The 16658-nt window shown below is 39.6% G+C and overlaps 1 protein-coding gene across 2 annotated transcripts; it reads left to right on the top strand.

Moving 5' to 3' along the window:
- The first annotated feature begins 4117 nt into the window (after positions 1-4117).
- On the top strand, positions 4118-13973 carry cop1 (COP1 E3 ubiquitin ligase). Of its 2 annotated transcripts, none has more exons than XM_020462959.2 (20): positions 4118-4884; positions 5181-5240; positions 5402-5499; positions 5735-5799; positions 6135-6254; positions 6661-6729; positions 6846-6905; positions 7117-7208; positions 7391-7451; positions 7713-7827; positions 8144-8279; positions 9116-9259; positions 9474-9582; positions 9972-10050; positions 10206-10322; positions 10517-10634; positions 10814-10938; positions 11222-11382; positions 12141-12185; positions 13042-13973. In XM_020462959.2, the coding sequence occupies exons 1-20, from the start codon at positions 4541-4543 to the stop codon at positions 13057-13059; spliced, it is 2136 nt and encodes a 711-aa protein (XP_020318548.1). In that variant the 5' UTR covers positions 4118-4540; the 3' UTR covers positions 13060-13973. The 2 variants fall into 2 exon arrangements, with proteins under 2 accessions (XP_020318548.1, XP_020318547.1); XM_020462958.2 differs by having other exon boundaries at positions 4174-4884; positions 9969-10050.
- Positions 13974-16658: the final 2685 nt, after the last annotated feature.

Genomic DNA, 16658 nt, shown 5'->3' with positions numbered 1-16658 from the left:
AAAAGTTATGTATAGCACGTTTGCCCCATAGCAGAACAATCTTAGGTCTATATATAATTTTCACAATTTCAGAGTGGTATTTCGAACCTCATAGTGTGGAAATAGCATCAATAACAACAATAAAGAGGAAATCATGTTTTTAACTGCACTGGGCCTTTATTAATAGGTTATTCACCAAGTCATATTATAATGTTGCTTTGTGTAACGGATGTGAAACGCTAGCTTAGTTAGCGGTGGTTTGCACTAAACAGCGTTTCAATCGGTGACGTCACTTGTTCTGAGACCTTGAAGTAGTGGTTCCCCTTGCTCTGCAAGGGCCGCGGTTTTTGTGGAGCGATGGGTAACGATGCTTCGTGGGTGACTGTTGATGTGTGCAGAGGGTCCCAGGTTCGCGCCCGGGTATGGGCGCGGGACGGTCTAAAGTTATACTGTTACATTTACAAACACAGCTAAACAAGTGAAAAACCATTGAAATCAACAGTAAAGGGATAAAACATGTGTAGCAGGTGTGGGCTACTTGTTGTGTGAGTAGTGAATGCATTCTGGCTGTTTGTTGTAAATAAGAATTGGTTACTTCAGAGGGGTATACTGTCTCTTGTGTTTCAAATGCTAAATATGGCAGAAAGAAGGACACAAGAACACCACAAGGTACTAATATTGTTTTTGTATGAGATGACGGAGAGTAGGTTCTATCTTGATGATGATTAAGTAACATAAACTTTAGTTTCTAAGCACCTTCTCACTTTATGCACTTTTGTACCTTTCACTTTTTCAGAAGCATCATGGCAAAATAAAATAATAATTGCACCTCTAGCCTCTGTTTTGGGTTTTTCCCCAACCTTTTTAACAATAAAACATTGCTTGGCATAAATTTGCTACAGTGATATTCAAAAATATCATAAATAGAGATAAATGAATGCACATACAAATCAGATAGGTTGTTTTGAAAGGGAAGGAACAGGGAAGGATAAACATTTGCCATGGTGGTCCATGAGAGAAACGAATGTATTCTACAAGATATCCAGTATTTTTCCTCTGCCTGAGTATGCCTTTTTCCATCTTAATTGAATTACACAGGGAACTGTTCATAAATCTGTTCCACAAGGGAAAACATTGGAAACATTATTTGCTGTGAATGCTGTGCAGGCCTACATGCACAATACTCCACTTTGACTGAATGAGAGTAGATATGGAAAAAATAGGTAAACCAATTGCTTCTAATGTAAGAAAATAGATGAATGAATAAAGAGATTTTAGTATAAAGCGTGGATGGACAGAGATGGTTTGCTTGTCACGTGAATGAGCCTTGGTGAGGAGTGTGACAGAGGTGATCATGCCCTCTGCTGTGTGCTGTCAGAACTTCATGAGGCAGGTATGGTCACCACCACTAACTCCACAACTTGTCAAGACAACTTTACATCCAAAAAACATATAATGCCTTCAGAAAGTATTCATACCCCTTGACTTATTCCACATTTTATTGTGTTAAAACCTGAATTCAACATTACATTTATTTTTTTCTCTCACACATCTACACACAATACCCCATAATGATAAAGTGGAGAAAAAAAATGTCATGCATTTTTGCAAATGTATTGAAAATTAAATACAGAAATACATTTACATAAATATTCACACCCCTGAGTCAATATATGTTAGAATCACCTTTGGCAGCGAATACAGCTATGAGTCTTTCTGGGTAAGTCTCTCAGAACTTTGCACACCTGGATTGTACAATATTTGCACATTTTTTAAATTATTCTGTCTAGTTTGTTGTTGATCATTGCTAGACAGCCATTTTCAAGTCTTGCCATAGATATTCAAGCCGAAGTCAAAACTGTAACTAGGCCACTCAGGAACATTCAATGTCATCTTGGTAAGCAACTCCAGTGTATATTTGGTCTTGAGTTTTAGGTTATTGTCCTGCTGAAAGGTACATTTGCCTCCCATTGTTTGTTGGAAAGTATACTGAACTAGGTTTTCCTCCCATAGTCCTTGCCGATGACACACATATCCATATATGCAGCCACCACTATTCTTGAAAATATGAAGAGTGGTACTCCGTGATGTGTTGGATTTGCCAAAATATACTGTATAATGCTTTGTATTCAGGACATTCAGGACAGTTAATTTCTTTGCCACAATTTTATTGTGTACAGGCTTCCTTCTTTTCACTCTATCATTAAGGTTGGTATTATGGAGTAACTACAATGGTGTTGATTCATCCTCAGTTCTCCTATCAAATCCATTAAACTCTGTAACAGTTTTAAAGTCACCTTTGGCCTCATGGTGAAATCCCTGCCCGGTTTCCTTACTCTCCGTAAACTGAGTTAGGTAAGATGCCTGTATATTTTGTTGACTGGTTGTATTGATACACCATTCAAAGTGTAATTAATAACTTCACCATGGTCAAAGGGATATACAATGTCTGTTTTTTTTATATACCCATGTACCAATCTGTGCCCTTCTTTGCGAGGCATTGGACAACTTCTCCGGCCTTTGTGATTGAATCTGTGTTTGAAATTCATTACTTGACTGAGGGACCTTACAGGTAATTGTATGTTTGGGGTACAGAGATGAGGTAGTCATTCAAACATACTTTTACATTTGACATTTTAGTAATTTAGCAGACACTCTCATCCAGAACAACTTACATGAGCAATTAGGTTTAAGTGCCTTGCTCAAGGGCACATCGACTGATTTTCCACCTTCGGTTACTGACCCAACACTCTTAACCAATATGCTACCTGTAACCATGTTAAACACTATTATTGCACATGGAGTGAGTCCATGCAATTTATCATGTGACTTTTTAAGCACATTTTTACTCCTGATCTTATTTAGGCTTACCATAACAAATGGGTTGAATACGTATTGACTCAAGACAGTTAAGCTTTTCATTTTTTATGAATTTGTCAACATGTCTATAAACATAATTCCACTTTTACATTATGGGGTATTTTGTATAGGCCAGTGACACAAAATCTCAATTGAATCCATTTAAAATGTAGTCTTTAACACACAAAAAATGGAAAAAGTAAAGGGGTGTGAATGCTTTCTCTAGGCACTGTCAATATCTAACCTTTACAGATTTTTACAGACTGAATTTTGTGGAAAGTATATACAATACCAGTCAAAAGTTTGGACACACCTACTCATTCAAGGGTTTTTCTTTATTTTTGCTAATTTCTACGTTGTAAAATAATAGTGAAGTCATCAACACTATTAAATAACACATGTGGAATCATGTAGTAACCAGAACATTGTTAAACAAATCAAAATATATTTTATATTTGAGACTCTTCAAAGTAGCCACCCTATGCCTTGATGAAATCTTTGCACACTCTTAGCATTCTCTCAACCAGCTTCATGACCTGTAATGAATTTCAATTAACAGGTGTGCCTTGTTAAAAGTTAATTTATGGATTTTTTGTTTGAGCCAATCAGTTGTGTTGTAACAAGGTAGGGGTGGTATACAGAAGATAGCTCTATTTGATAAAAGACCAAGTCCATACTATGGCAAAAACAGCTCAAATAAGCAAAGAGAACAGCAGTCCATCCCTACTTTAAGACATGAAGGTCAGTCAATGCGATTCATTTCAAGAACTTTGAAAGTTTCTTCAAGTGGAGTCGCAAAAAGCATCAAGCACTATAATGAAACTGGCTCTCATGAGGACCGCCACAGGAAAGGAAGACCCAGTTACCTATGCTGCAGAGGATAAGTTCATTAGTTACCAGCCTCAGAAATTGCAGTCCAAATAAATGCTTCACAGAGTTCAAGGCAAAGGGGGGCTACTTTAAAGAATCTAAAATCTAAAATATATTTTGATTTGTTTAACACTTTTTTGGTTACTACATTATTCCATATGTGTTATTTCATGGTGTTGATGTATTCACAATTATTCTACAATGTAGAAAATAGTACAAATAAAGAAAAACCCTTGAATGAGTACAGTAGGTATGTCCAAACTTTTGACTGGTACTGTATGTATACCAAATAATAAAAAGTCAATTACATACTTCACAAAAACACAATACTATCCTAGATGTAAGTACAAAACCTGATATTAATGATTTTATACATCTCCTATTTTATTGGTGTGGGTGCATTCATTCAATGCAGGCAGGGTTCACCTTCGCAGCTATAACGCACTACTCCTGCGTAGTAGGGGGCAGTAATTCATCTTTGCCAGGAATGTGGGTTCGTTTTGTGTCAGACATCTGAGTAACCGAGGAGATGGTTTCTAATTCCCTGAACGTAGACAGACAGCGGTGAAGATTGTATAATTATTGTAACTTTGTTATGGTCGACTTGTTGACAAAAGCTTACAATTTAATCTAAAGAAGTTCGCTAACAGCGAGCCTGTGTGTATTCGTACATTGTTATTTTATCTTAGCTCACTAGCACATTAGCTGGTAAGCTAACATTAGCTAGCTAGCAAGCTAACTAGCTAACTAACTAAATAGCTGAGCCCGGATGCGGTGAACTACAACAAGACAAGTCTTTGGCCTTGGAAGAGTTGGGCATCAGGCTTGAATTATGTCAAGCAACCGTCAACAGCAAACTGGCGGTGGAACGGGGCCTGGGACAAGTAGCAGCAGTACCGGTGGCACTACCAATGCTAACGGTGCTACCAGCGTAGGCGGTAACGTCAGTACGAATGTGAACAATTCTTCAAATGTTGTGCCCTCACGGACTCTGGCTACAACTGGCGATGGGTTGCTCGTACCTGCAGCGGCTGTCCAGTCTCCAATAAACTTAGCCACACTTAGTAGACCCAGTTCATCCTCTTCTGGCACCAGCAGAAAACGTCCTCTCCACCAAGCACCTCTCTACAACGGTCTCTTGAATTCCTACGAAGATAAAAGCAACGATTTTGTATGGTGAGTTTTCCTGCAAAATGCTAGCTACTTTGCGAACTTGTTTAGCTAATTAGCTTGCTGACTAGGTTGCTAATTATATGTCGCTCGCTAGCTCAATTTGAGTGCATTCTTGTTTACAATGTCCGTTTGGCAGCTAGCTAGCCTGGTAGCTACAAAAGCTCAGAAATGCATATCATTAAACCAGACTCATTGGTTATTCGCACTTATTTATTCTAACTTCAATAGTTGAACACTGTCAAAGTAAGGTTAATTTTTCCTAATTAACCAAATGATGTTGCATTGCATTTTCTTTTCAGCCCGATCTGTTTTGAAATGATTGAGGAGGCACACATGACAAAATGTGGACACAGTTTCTGGTAAGCAAACTTGATGACATTGGCAAGGCTACAGTACACCCATTTATTTTCTATAGCTTTTAGTACCATTCATCAATATTAACTAGTTCATTTGGTAACCTCCACCAATGCATCAATCATTTTTCCCTATGCTGGTTTTCCCATTTTATTTCTGTGTTCAGCTACAAGTGCATTCGCCAGAGTTTGGAGGACAGCAATAGGTGCCCAAAATGTAACTACATCATTGACAACGTGGATCAGCTCTATCCAAACTTTCTTGGTAGGTTTGTCTGTTGATATAGATTAGGTTTGAAAACAATGTCCTACATATGTTGGTGGCTGTGGTGTAGCTAGCTTCCCTACAGCCTTGTCACCGGCTTTGTCCCAAATGACAAACTATTCCATATTTGGTGCACTATTTTTGTATGGGCCCTGGTCAAAAGTAATCTTTGAACTTTTCCAATACATCACTCCTCCTCAGTAGTAATTCTAACTCTTGTTTTGATTTGTTACAGTCAATGAACTTATTCTCAAACAAAAACAGAGATCAGATGAAAAACGGCTGAAGATGGACCATCCTGTAAGTGCTTCAGCTGATCAGGTCTCATACACACACACACTTGCACAAGAAACCAGACCTGGGTCAAATGTTACTACAAAATGCAGACAACATTATGGGCCAGTTTCTCAGACACAGATTTAGCCTGGTCTTCAATTTAAAAGCAAGCTCAATGGAGACTCTTCATTGAAAAAGCTTCATAGTCCATGATTCTGCTTAGTCTGTCCAGGAAACTGCCATTAACTTTACCCTAGCAATTGTTGTTTGTGTGTATGATGTCTAATAGTGAATGAACCCAACAGTTAACCCAATATCCCAAAAGTACCTGCCTAATTGTATATTTCTCCTGTTTTTAGAATGGGTCAAGATGGCAAGTGTTTCAAGACGTCCTGGGCACAGACCAAGAAAACCTAGATCTTGCTAATGTCAACTTGATGCTGGAACTCCTTGTACAGAAAAAGAAACAGCTGGAAGCGGTATGCATATTTTGTTTAAGCACTATATATTTAACCAGCAGAAAATGAATGGTGGGCGGACAGCGGGACACTCACCCAATGTTAACTTTTATGCCTTTCCCTAACCTTTACCATAACCTCGCTGAAACTATACCACATTAACCATAACATAACCCCTTATCGAACCCAGGTGTGCATGCTCGTGCAGCGACCAGCAGCAAGGTATTTCTTCTCATGCGCTCCTTGCTGCAAAACCAATTGCCCTCTGGGACAAATAAAGTTGAAACTTGAACCCCCCCAAAAAAATAACTGCAGATCAAATACACTTTCTTTTGTTTATTCATAACATTACATTTAATTAATCCTATTTAGTGACTTTGTAGTCATACCTTGATTGACCATTAACTCTGTCTGTTTATTCCCATAGGAATCACAAGCTGCTCAACGTCAGATCTTAATGGAATTCCTCAAAGAAGCAAGAAGAAATAAAAGAGAGGTGTGCCCCATATCTTTTTTTGGATCTCATCTTATGTTTCAATATTTACTTACAGTTGTAATCTATGTTAGGAAATAACCATTAGTTATTGAGTGACATTGTGTTTTACCATTCAGCAACTGGAGCAGTTGCAGAAGGAGCTAAACTTTTTGGAGGAGGATATCAAGCGTGTTGAGGTAAAATAATATACATAGCTAGCTATCCTAACATTTCTGTCCTCCTGAAATGGATTAGCAGTCAGAGGTCTGGTTTCCCTGACACAGATTAAGCCTAGTCCTGGACAAAAACTCTGTGTCCCAGAAAAACCACCCCAGAATGTTCAGAAATGCAGGTAAAGTCTGTTGAGGAGTTTTCTTTTTTAAACTAAATACATTGTGCATTTTCTAGGAAATGAGTGGACTGTACTCACCAATGAGTGACATGGATCGTAATTTGGACAGCACTGTGCCCAATTTCGAGGCTCCCTCACCTGCACCTAGGTAAAACAAAATTCTGTCTTGTTCTTTAGTTGGTCTTGTGAAAGGACCAAAGTAATTATCTGACTCAGAATATACATTTGGGATCTTTGTATGAATTTCCTTTAAACGTTGTGAAAAGGTTGAGCTTTTACAGGAGACACTGATATATATTTACGGTAGCAAACAAATTTTTGCCTTTACAGTAGTCTTATGGATTCGACAGAGTATCCGAGTCAACCACCAGGTTTTGGTGGAACTTCCCAGGTAAGTCTGACCCACTTTAGTTTTCTGAGCCATAGGTTTCATCCCTGTTCTCCACTTTTCTAGTCATGGATTTAAAAGCATAGGATTGGTGTAAGCATTGGGTGGTGTGTTGTTTAATCCATGCAAGAAAGTGTGTGAGTTTACACTTTGGGAGAAGGTTGGAGAATCAAGACACAGCCATTGTGAATCATTGATGTTGGTGGTTCATGTTCACATTTTGCAGATGCATGTGTTTTTAGTGTCTTTTCTATTTTACCAAAGGGTAAGAGGCAAACGTGGTACAACAGTACTCTGGCTTCACGTAGAAAGAGGCTCACAGCGCACTTTGAAGATCTGGAGCAATGCTACTTCTCTAACCGGATGACCCGATTAACAGGTAACCTCTAGGTTTACGTCGACTTTTACTTAAAAGGCTTCTCTGGGTAAAGTAATGTCCTTGTATTCCAAAAGAGGAAGGGTGATGGCATCTTCCACAAATGACCGTAACAACAACCCTCTAGGTTGAACTTTTAGCTGACTGAGCGGCATTATCTTGCAGAATCTATTTTAGGCTTGAGGCTCCTGCCCTCTGGCTGACTTGCATGGAGCTCGCAAGACATAATGACGAATCTGATAATAAACAACTAAAACATGGTTTACTTTCTAATGGTGTTCAGGGTTAGATATTTATTGTTTGTCATGTCTTGTTTTAGATGACAGCAGGAACCTAAGTCAACTGGATGATTTCATGGAGTGTCTCTCAAAGTTCACACGGTACAACTCTGTGCGACCGTTGGCAACCCTGTCTTATGCCAGTGATCTCTACAACGGCTCCAGTATTGTCTCTAGGTAATGTCAACTGTCAAACACAAAGCATTTGATGGCTTAGCTAATTATACTGAACAAAAATATAAATGCAACATGTAAAGTGTTGGTCCCATGTTTCATGAACAAAGGAAAATGTTGGATTTTTTTACGCACATAAAGGCTTATTTCTCAAATGTTATGCACACATATGTTTACATCCCTGTTGGTGATCATATCTTCTTTGCCAAGATAATCCATCAAGTTTTGAGGGCGCGTGCAATTAGTATGCTGACTGCAGGAATGTCCACCAGAGCTAATGCCAGAGATTTAAATGTTCATTTATCTACCATAAGCTGCCTCCAACGTCATTTGGGCCTGGCTCCCAAATGGGAGATCCATAGATTAGGACCTAATGAATTTATTTAAATGGACTGATTTCTTTCTATGAACTGTAACTCAGTAAAATCTTTGAAGTTGTTGCATGTTGTTAGATTTAGCACCATCCTAATGGTTAGTATCCAATTTGACCTACAGAGAGCGCTCTTGTATCACAATACATCTTCCATTTGCTACCAGAGTGTAGCCGAAGGCCCCATGGTGTCTGTTGCTAGCTCTATCTCTTATCTACCTCTATCTCTATGGAAAAGTACTAATGCAATCTGATGGGAGACTTAGTGTGGTTCACAGTTGGCGCCTCATTCCCTATATAGTGCTGGTCAAAAGTAGTGCACTCTATAGTGAATAGGGGGCCATTTAAGATGCTACCATGCTTCTTATGAAATAATGCTTCATTGCACGCAACTAAATTCACCATTGTTACTTGTTTGATGCAACTTCTTATTGGCTATTGAGGTTGTTTTGCGCTCTTATCTCTGCAGCATTGAATTTGATCGTGACTGTGATTACTTTGCCATCGCTGGCGTCACCAAGAAAATCAAGGTGTTTGAGTATGGAACAGTGATCCAGGATGCTGTGGACATTCATTACCCTGTCAATGAAATGACGTGCAACTCCAAAATCAGGTGACCTTTCAACCTGTCTTAATGTTGAGAATTACCATCTCTGTATTACAATAGAAATTACACACTTAAACTATGTTCATTACCTTAGTGGGTTCCCTATTCTGGGTTTTAAATGTTGTTCTAGATTTTATGGATCTAGGATATTCATTAATCTTCATAGAAACATGGAAGAACAGGTCTCTGCTCTTACATCCCCATGTGTTTTGTATTTCAGCTGTATCAGCTGGAGCAGCTACCACAAGAATCTGTTGGCTAGCAGCGACTACGAGGGAACAGTCATCCTGTGGGATGGTTTCACTGGCCAAAGGTCAAAGGTCTATCAGGTATGCACCTGGCGTGCTCATTCCCCGAGGTTCCCCCCTTTCAAATACAACTACTCTAATACAATGGAACAAACAAACCACAGCTGTGGAGATTGTTGCTGCTAAGGCCTCCTACTATACCCAGAAGCTTTTACCTTTGTTTTATTTTCTTTGGACACTACACTCAATCCATTACTAAATGGAAACAGACACTTTTACAGATGTACTGTATGAAATACATATTTCATCCACTCTGTCTTCAAAGTAAACCTTTGCTAAAGTATGTACCCCAGTATTCTTGGGCTAGTGAGATTTTAGCTGTGGTGGAATTTACACTCTATAGATGGAAATCTATTCCGTTTATAAAAGTCAGTTATGTTTGTTTCACACCTGTGATGTTCCTCCAGGAGCATGAGAAAAGATGTTGGAGTGTCGATTTCAACCTCATGGATCCCAAGCTTCTAGCCTCTGGTTCTGATGATGCGAAAGGTAATGTTGAAGCGATGCAGTTGTTTGTTTGCACTTCTCCAAAGGTCCTAATAAACAAGATGCCTGCTGGGTTTAAAGGGAACATATTGCTAGTCTCAACATCTCTGGTGTTTTGTTATTGATCTAGGATTGCACCTGGTTTTTGTTTCTTTCAGTGAAGTTATGGTCTACCAACCTTGACAATTCAGTCGCCAGCATCGAGGCCAAAGCAAATGTGTGCTGTGTAAAGTTCAGTCCGACATCGAGGTATCACCTTGCTTTTGGATGTGCGGGTAGGTTGATCTGTGATGCTACTTCTTCTTCCAAACCTCTTCCAAGGTCTTGATTTGGGTGAAGGATGAGTTGAAACATGCATTGCACTTCATACCTCTTTTGGGGGGGTGAAGGATGAATTGAAACATGCATTGCACTTTGTAAAAAAATGCTTTAAAGATTTTACTACTGTAATTTTGTGTTTTTCTCCCAGACCACTGTGTCCACTACTACGACCTCCGCAACACTAAACAGCCCATCATGGTGTTCAAAGGCCACAGGAAAGCTGTGTCCTATGCTAAGTTTGTCAACGGAGAGGAAATTGTTTCTGCGTAAGTCAACTCAATCAAATTACATTCAGAGATGTCACACTTTACATTTGACCATATTGTAAATGTTCCCCAAAATGTCACAGCATTTTCCTATTAGGTCCCTGATATGATAATTACTACCATATTTGATAGTCGTAGTGCATGTTCTGCTGACATAGTTCCTCTTCTGTATCACACAGCTCAACAGACAGCCAGCTAAAGCTGTGGAATGTAAACAAGCCCCACTGCTTGCGCTCATTCAAGGGCCACATCAATGAGAAGAACTTTGTTGGCCTTGCCTCCAATGGGGACTATGTTGCGTGTGGTAAGTGGGACCACATTGGCAGCATGCTGTGTGGTACTGGAAAAGTCCTTCAGTGGATGTGAAAATGCTTTTACTCAGATTGACACAATCAGATTGACATTCGTATATGGCTTCAGATTTAATGTGTTTGGGGACAGTCTATTGATTGACCAGTCGTGGATGTGTTCAGTTTAAGAATGCATTTTGGGTGCTTTCAAATGTAGTGAGTACTTTGATATGATATGGTACTAAATGACCTGATAAACTGCCAGATTTTGGAGTTCAATCATTCTTCTCTCTGCAGGAAGTGAGAACAACTCACTTTATCTCTACTACAAGGGGCTTTCCAAGACACTGCTGACATTCAAGTTTGACACTGTGAAGAGTGTGTTGGATAAAGACAAGAAGGAGGATGACACCAACGAGTTTGTCAGCGCCGTATGCTGGAGAGCTATGCCTGACGGGGTGAGTGCGAGAACGGTGTGTCAGTCAGATCAGTGGGGATTCATATCCTGTTTATATGTCTGCGTTATGGTTACGCCTCTCGAAATGGCTGCAAACAAAATCTTTTCTGACAACAAATGCCTCTCTTGTGACCTTAATAATGGTCCCAGTCTAGGGTCTATAAGAAACTAGGGCGTTCCTCCAGGCAGAAGGACACCACTGTCCAGTGGAGCATGTTATTACTCTCTCACACAAGGACAAGTAACTGCCACACATTCGTATATAATTCGTAAGATAATGTTCATAATCCCACACGCATCAACCCACCTACAATATCCATGGTTGGTAAATAGAAAAACACAGGGTTGAAATACCAAATTAACCACCTTTTGAAAAACCCTGATGAAGGCTATGGTTTGAAACGCATTGGTTTCAACAATAATGAAGCATTTTAATAACGACCTCCAACAGTAGCTGAACTTCCTCTTCAGTTTGCTCCTTAATTCATGGACCTTGTTTGGCGAGTGAGGTAGCAACATCGTTCCTTTCTCTTTGCACAGAATTTCCCTGACCAGCATAGCACAGCTAAATAAATGTTTTTTAAATCCACCAAATGAGAAGTTAATTACAAGATGATATCATTTGAATGTTATGGATACATTTATACAGACTCTTTAAGGCCATTTAGTAAAAGCATAATCAAGAAATGTAATAATAATGGTGTCAATCAACCATGAGTACTAATTTAACAGTTTCATGGTTTGTGTCCTCTCTTGTAGGAGTCCAATGTGCTGATTGCTGCAAACAGTCAAGGAACAATCAAGGTTTGTTTTGTGATTGTATTTTACTCGGCCCAGTTTCCCAATAGTGATGAACTTAAGCTTACGAGTGTTGAAGACAGCTGAAGATATAACATGCGTTTCCCAAAACACCATGCAGAGAGAACGGTGACTGCATGAACATTTTTCATTTGAATTATCATTTTATAATACATTGCTTGTTTGTATCAATTGCAAAGACATTGGCAACATTTGTTAACTTGGTTCTGAAGTTATTGGCAGTCACAGAGAGATGGATAACAAAGAGATGGACCTTCTCGGATATTTAACGATGCTCCTACCAAGGTTCTTAGCCTTAAGATGCTTTTGGAAAACCGAGCCCTGGACTCTGCTAATGTATTTAGCATTGTCTTTCTCTGGTTTGGGAACTCAGGGGTTGACGTTGACGTTCTCCGTCACTACGGATTTCTGTCATATGGATTCTAGAGGTCGTTTTTGAGATCAGTGTCGATCCGCAATAAACATATCTGGGTGGAGGGGTGGTTTAGAGATGACATTGCCTCTAATACAGAAGAACAAAATATATTTCCTTTTTTGTACTCTATTGCTCCTCTTTGACATCACAACTTCCCATCAAACCAACTCATGAATGCCCTACTTGAAGGTTGTCTAAAAACCACTGTTTTGCTCTTTACCCTTTAGTGTGTGTACTTTACTGTATGTGTACTTGGGTTATCACTTTTCACAGGTAAATTGTAAAAAATCACTGGAGGACGTCATTATGTTGGTCATTGGATTTTTTTTGGAGTGGCTGCGTGAAGTATCAGGTTTTTCAGCCTAGGAAAAATGTAGGCTACATGGCTTATTCTTTCTGCTCACCTGTATTTTTCTTTCTCTATAGGTACTTGAGCTTGTTTAAGGTCCATCAGATCTCATCAAAGCCTCTGGAAATTACGGCTCCATTTCTTTCATGGCCAGTCCGGGGATTGGAGCGTATAGTTTCTTGGTCGAATAGAAACTTTGCAATTCTAGATCTGAGGAGCTGACCAGATTGGGAGAATGAATAAAACCAAAGTCGTTTGATTTTAATGAGCAAGAATACTTTGGAAAAGACTTTGTGTACATCATACACTAGGATTGTGGATGTATGTAATTCAGAATGAGATTGAGGGCTTTTCTGCACAAAAGTAGAAGATTAATCTTTTGAAAGCCTCTATTTAAATAAAGTTAATGACTAATAGAACATCTCTTAACATGATTTGAAATTGAATGGAAATGTTCTTTTTAATAAACTTGTTAAGTATATTTCATAAGAGGTACATCCAGCAAGAAGGCCAAAGCACAAGACAAAACAAAAATTAAATGCAAAATGACTCATTGTATGAATGCATTTTCAACCCAATGTATACATCTGTCATTTTCAATAGTCTTTGGTTTACCCCTATGTTTAGACTGTTTGATGTTTCAAGCAATGGCAACATCTTTTAACTGGACTTGTTTTCATTCTGCAATCAAGCTTTCAGTGGCATGGCTTAGAGTCAAGAATTTTGAGTTTGAAAATGCAACGGAAGATTGACTAATGACTCCTAGACATTTCACTCATGTTACAGTATATTTTTATTTTGTCGGTGAACATGTATTTGATAATACAAATCCTGTCTCCAAAATACTTTAATTTTGTATTAAATCATGATACATGTTGCAACCAGAACACGTCCAACACGTGAAATCAAGTGGATTTTCTAGAATGCCAAGATGTACCTATTTTCTGAGAAACAACCAAGCGATGTTCTGTATTTGTATACCTAAATAAATTATTTGCAGAGAACTTTAGTTATTTGCAGGGCTGTTTTCATTGTCACCTCTTGAGTTCCTGTATAATTATTATATACAGAAAATCATTTCATTTTCTGTCTCATCCTACTTTGACTCTTAATTCATTATTTGTACGTGTTTAGTTATACCCCTCAATTCCCATGGCTTGTAACTTAAATTATTAACTGAGTGAGCAGCTTCTTTCTTTTGCTGGTATAAGAGTCAGCAATTGTCAGTTATCAGAAGGTGATTAACTTATGTAACACATGACTATCCCTTTTATCAGATATTTTTCGATTTTTCCACTATTCCACTCCAGCACAGCTCCTTTAGCTCAATTTTCTCCCCATGCAGCACCATGGTAACAGCCACCCTCCTCTCTTACTGCACCCCTATAGAGTGGATTTACTGCAATCCTTTAAAGTGGACCGTGTGCCTGAAGATGCTCCTCAGGAGTCCATGTAGCACTGCCTCTCTATGGGTGAGCTTACAGCGTCCCTCGGAGTCACAGCCTGAGAACATCATTATATTCCATTTTAGGGAGAGAAAATAGGACCCAGCTGTCAATCACACCATGAGGCATCTCTTTCTCAATTCTGCAGACTTTGTTGACATAAACTACTTACATTGTCAAAGTACACATACACTATATATTCAAAAGTATGTGGACACCCCTTCAAATGAGTGGATTCAGCTATTTCAGCCACACCTGTTGCTCAGGTGTATAAAATTGAGCGCACAGTCATGCAATCTTCGTAGACAAACAATGGCAGTAGAATGGCTTTACTGAAGAGTGCGGTGACTTTCAACGTGGCACCGTCATAGGATGCCACCTTTCCAACAAGTCATTTGTATAAATTTCTGCCCTGCTAGAGCTGCCCCGGTCAAATATAAGTGCTCTTATTGTGAAGTGGAAACGTCTAGGAGCAACAATGGCTCAGCCGTGAAGAGGTAAACCACACAAGCTCACATAATGGGACTGCCGAGTGCGGAAGCGTGTCGTGAGTAAAAATGGTCTGTCCTCGGTTGCAACACTCACTACACGAGTTCCAAACTGCCTCTGAAAGCAATGTCAGCACAAGAACTGTTTGTCTGGAGCTTCATGAATTGGGCTTCCATTGCCAAGCAGCCGCACACAAGCATAAGATCACCACGCGCAATGCCAAGCGTCGGCTGGAGTGGTGGAAAGTTTGCCGACATTGGACTCTGGAGCAGTGGAAACGTGTTATCTGGAGTAATTAATCATGCCTCACCATCAGCCAGTCTGACAGAGGAATCTGGGTTTGGCAGATGCCAGGGGAACGCTACCTACCCGAATGCATAGTGCCAACTGTAAAGTTTGGTGGAGGAGGAATAATGGTCTGGGGCTGTTTTTCATGGTTCGGGTAGGCCCCTTAGTTCCAGTGAAGGATCATTTTAAAGCTGCAGCATACAAAGACATTCTAGATGATACTGTTGCTCCAAAATTGTGGCAAACGTTTGGGGAAGGCCCTTTCCTGTTTCAGCATGACAATGCTGAAGGCCTAATCACCCAACATCAGTGCCCGACCTCACTAATGCTTTTGTGGCTGATTGGAAGCAAGTCCCTGCAGCAATGCTCCAGCATCTAGTGGAAAGCCTTCCCAGATGATTGGAGAGTGTTATAGCAGCAAAAAGGGGACCAACTACATATTAATGCCCATGATTTTGGAATTACATGTTTGATGAGTAGGTGTCCACATACTTTTGGTAATGTATTGTATAACAACAATGATGGGACCAACATCAATAAGGCATCAATAATAATAGTATATCAATAATAATAATAAATTAAAGCAATAGTAGTAGGCCACATGGCATGGTATGAAAGCCAAAACAAAATGGCAAATATTATTGACATTACATTGTACATTTCACTAGTTGTCCCTCAGGTTGTGTCAGGAGGCATATTTTGGCTTTTCATCCAATAAATATAAAAAATGTTCTTAATCTTTTAGTTGAAAATTCTTTGTACTGAATAATAATTTTGAGAAAGAAAGATTCTCTTAGGTCCGATTATTTGTCCCAGTGTAATAGGAGATGCAGCTATGTTTCTACGTCTCCCCGGGGGCAGAGTGAGCACTGCCTGCCCTCTCTGGGCAGCCAGGTTTGCCTGTGTCTCTATGGCCAGGCTATGCTCACTTTATTTTTTATTTTCTTTATTTTTTATTTTCTTTCACCTTTATTTAACCAGGCAAGTCAGTTAAGAACAAATTCTTATTTCAATGACGGCCTAGGAACAGTGGGTTAACTGCCTGTTCAGGGGCAGAACGACAGATTTGTACCTTGTCAGCTCGGGGGTTTGAACTTGCAACCTTCCAGTTACTAGTCCAACAGTCTAACCACTAGGCTACCCTGCCGGAATTGGCTTTTGGGGGTTATGAGTGAAATATACCTGCTGGAGCGTGTGCTACAGGTGGGTGCTGCTATGGTGACCAGTGGGATTCGAAATGGCTGGTAATCTGTTTGTTAAATTGGCTTTCGAAGACCTTAGAAAGACAGGGTAGGAAAGATATAGGTCTGTAGCAGTTTGGGTCTACAGTGTCTCCCCCTTTGAAGAGGGGGATGACTGCGGCAACTTTCCAATCTTTGGGGATCTCAGACTATACGAAAAAGAGGTTGAACAGGCTAGTAATAGGGGTTGCAACAATTTCGGCAGATAATTTTAGAAAGAGAGGGTCCAGA

This window comes from Oncorhynchus kisutch, linkage group LG27, assembly GCF_002021735.2.
Source record: "Oncorhynchus kisutch isolate 150728-3 linkage group LG27, Okis_V2, whole genome shotgun sequence".
Lineage (NCBI taxonomy): Eukaryota > Metazoa > Chordata > Actinopteri > Salmoniformes > Salmonidae > Oncorhynchus > Oncorhynchus kisutch.
Note: the sequence above shows the minus strand (reverse complement) of the source record. Positions and strands in the feature narration are given on the sequence as shown.

What these genes read in the sequence shown, in the direction of transcription:
- cop1 (XM_020462958.2), top strand. Translation starts at nt 4,541, where the DNA reads ATGTCAAGCAACCGTCAACAGCAAACTGGCGGTGGAACGGGGCCTGGG. An exon ending in CAAGAAGAAATAAAAGAGAG is followed by an intron (nt 6,730 to 6,845) that starts GTGTGCCCCATA and finishes TTTACCATTCAG; the next exon opens with CAACTGGAGCAGTTGCAGAA. An exon ending in GGCTCCAGTATTGTCTCTAG is followed by an intron (nt 8,280 to 9,115) that starts GTAATGTCAACT and finishes TTATCTCTGCAG; the next exon opens with CATTGAATTTGATCGTGACT.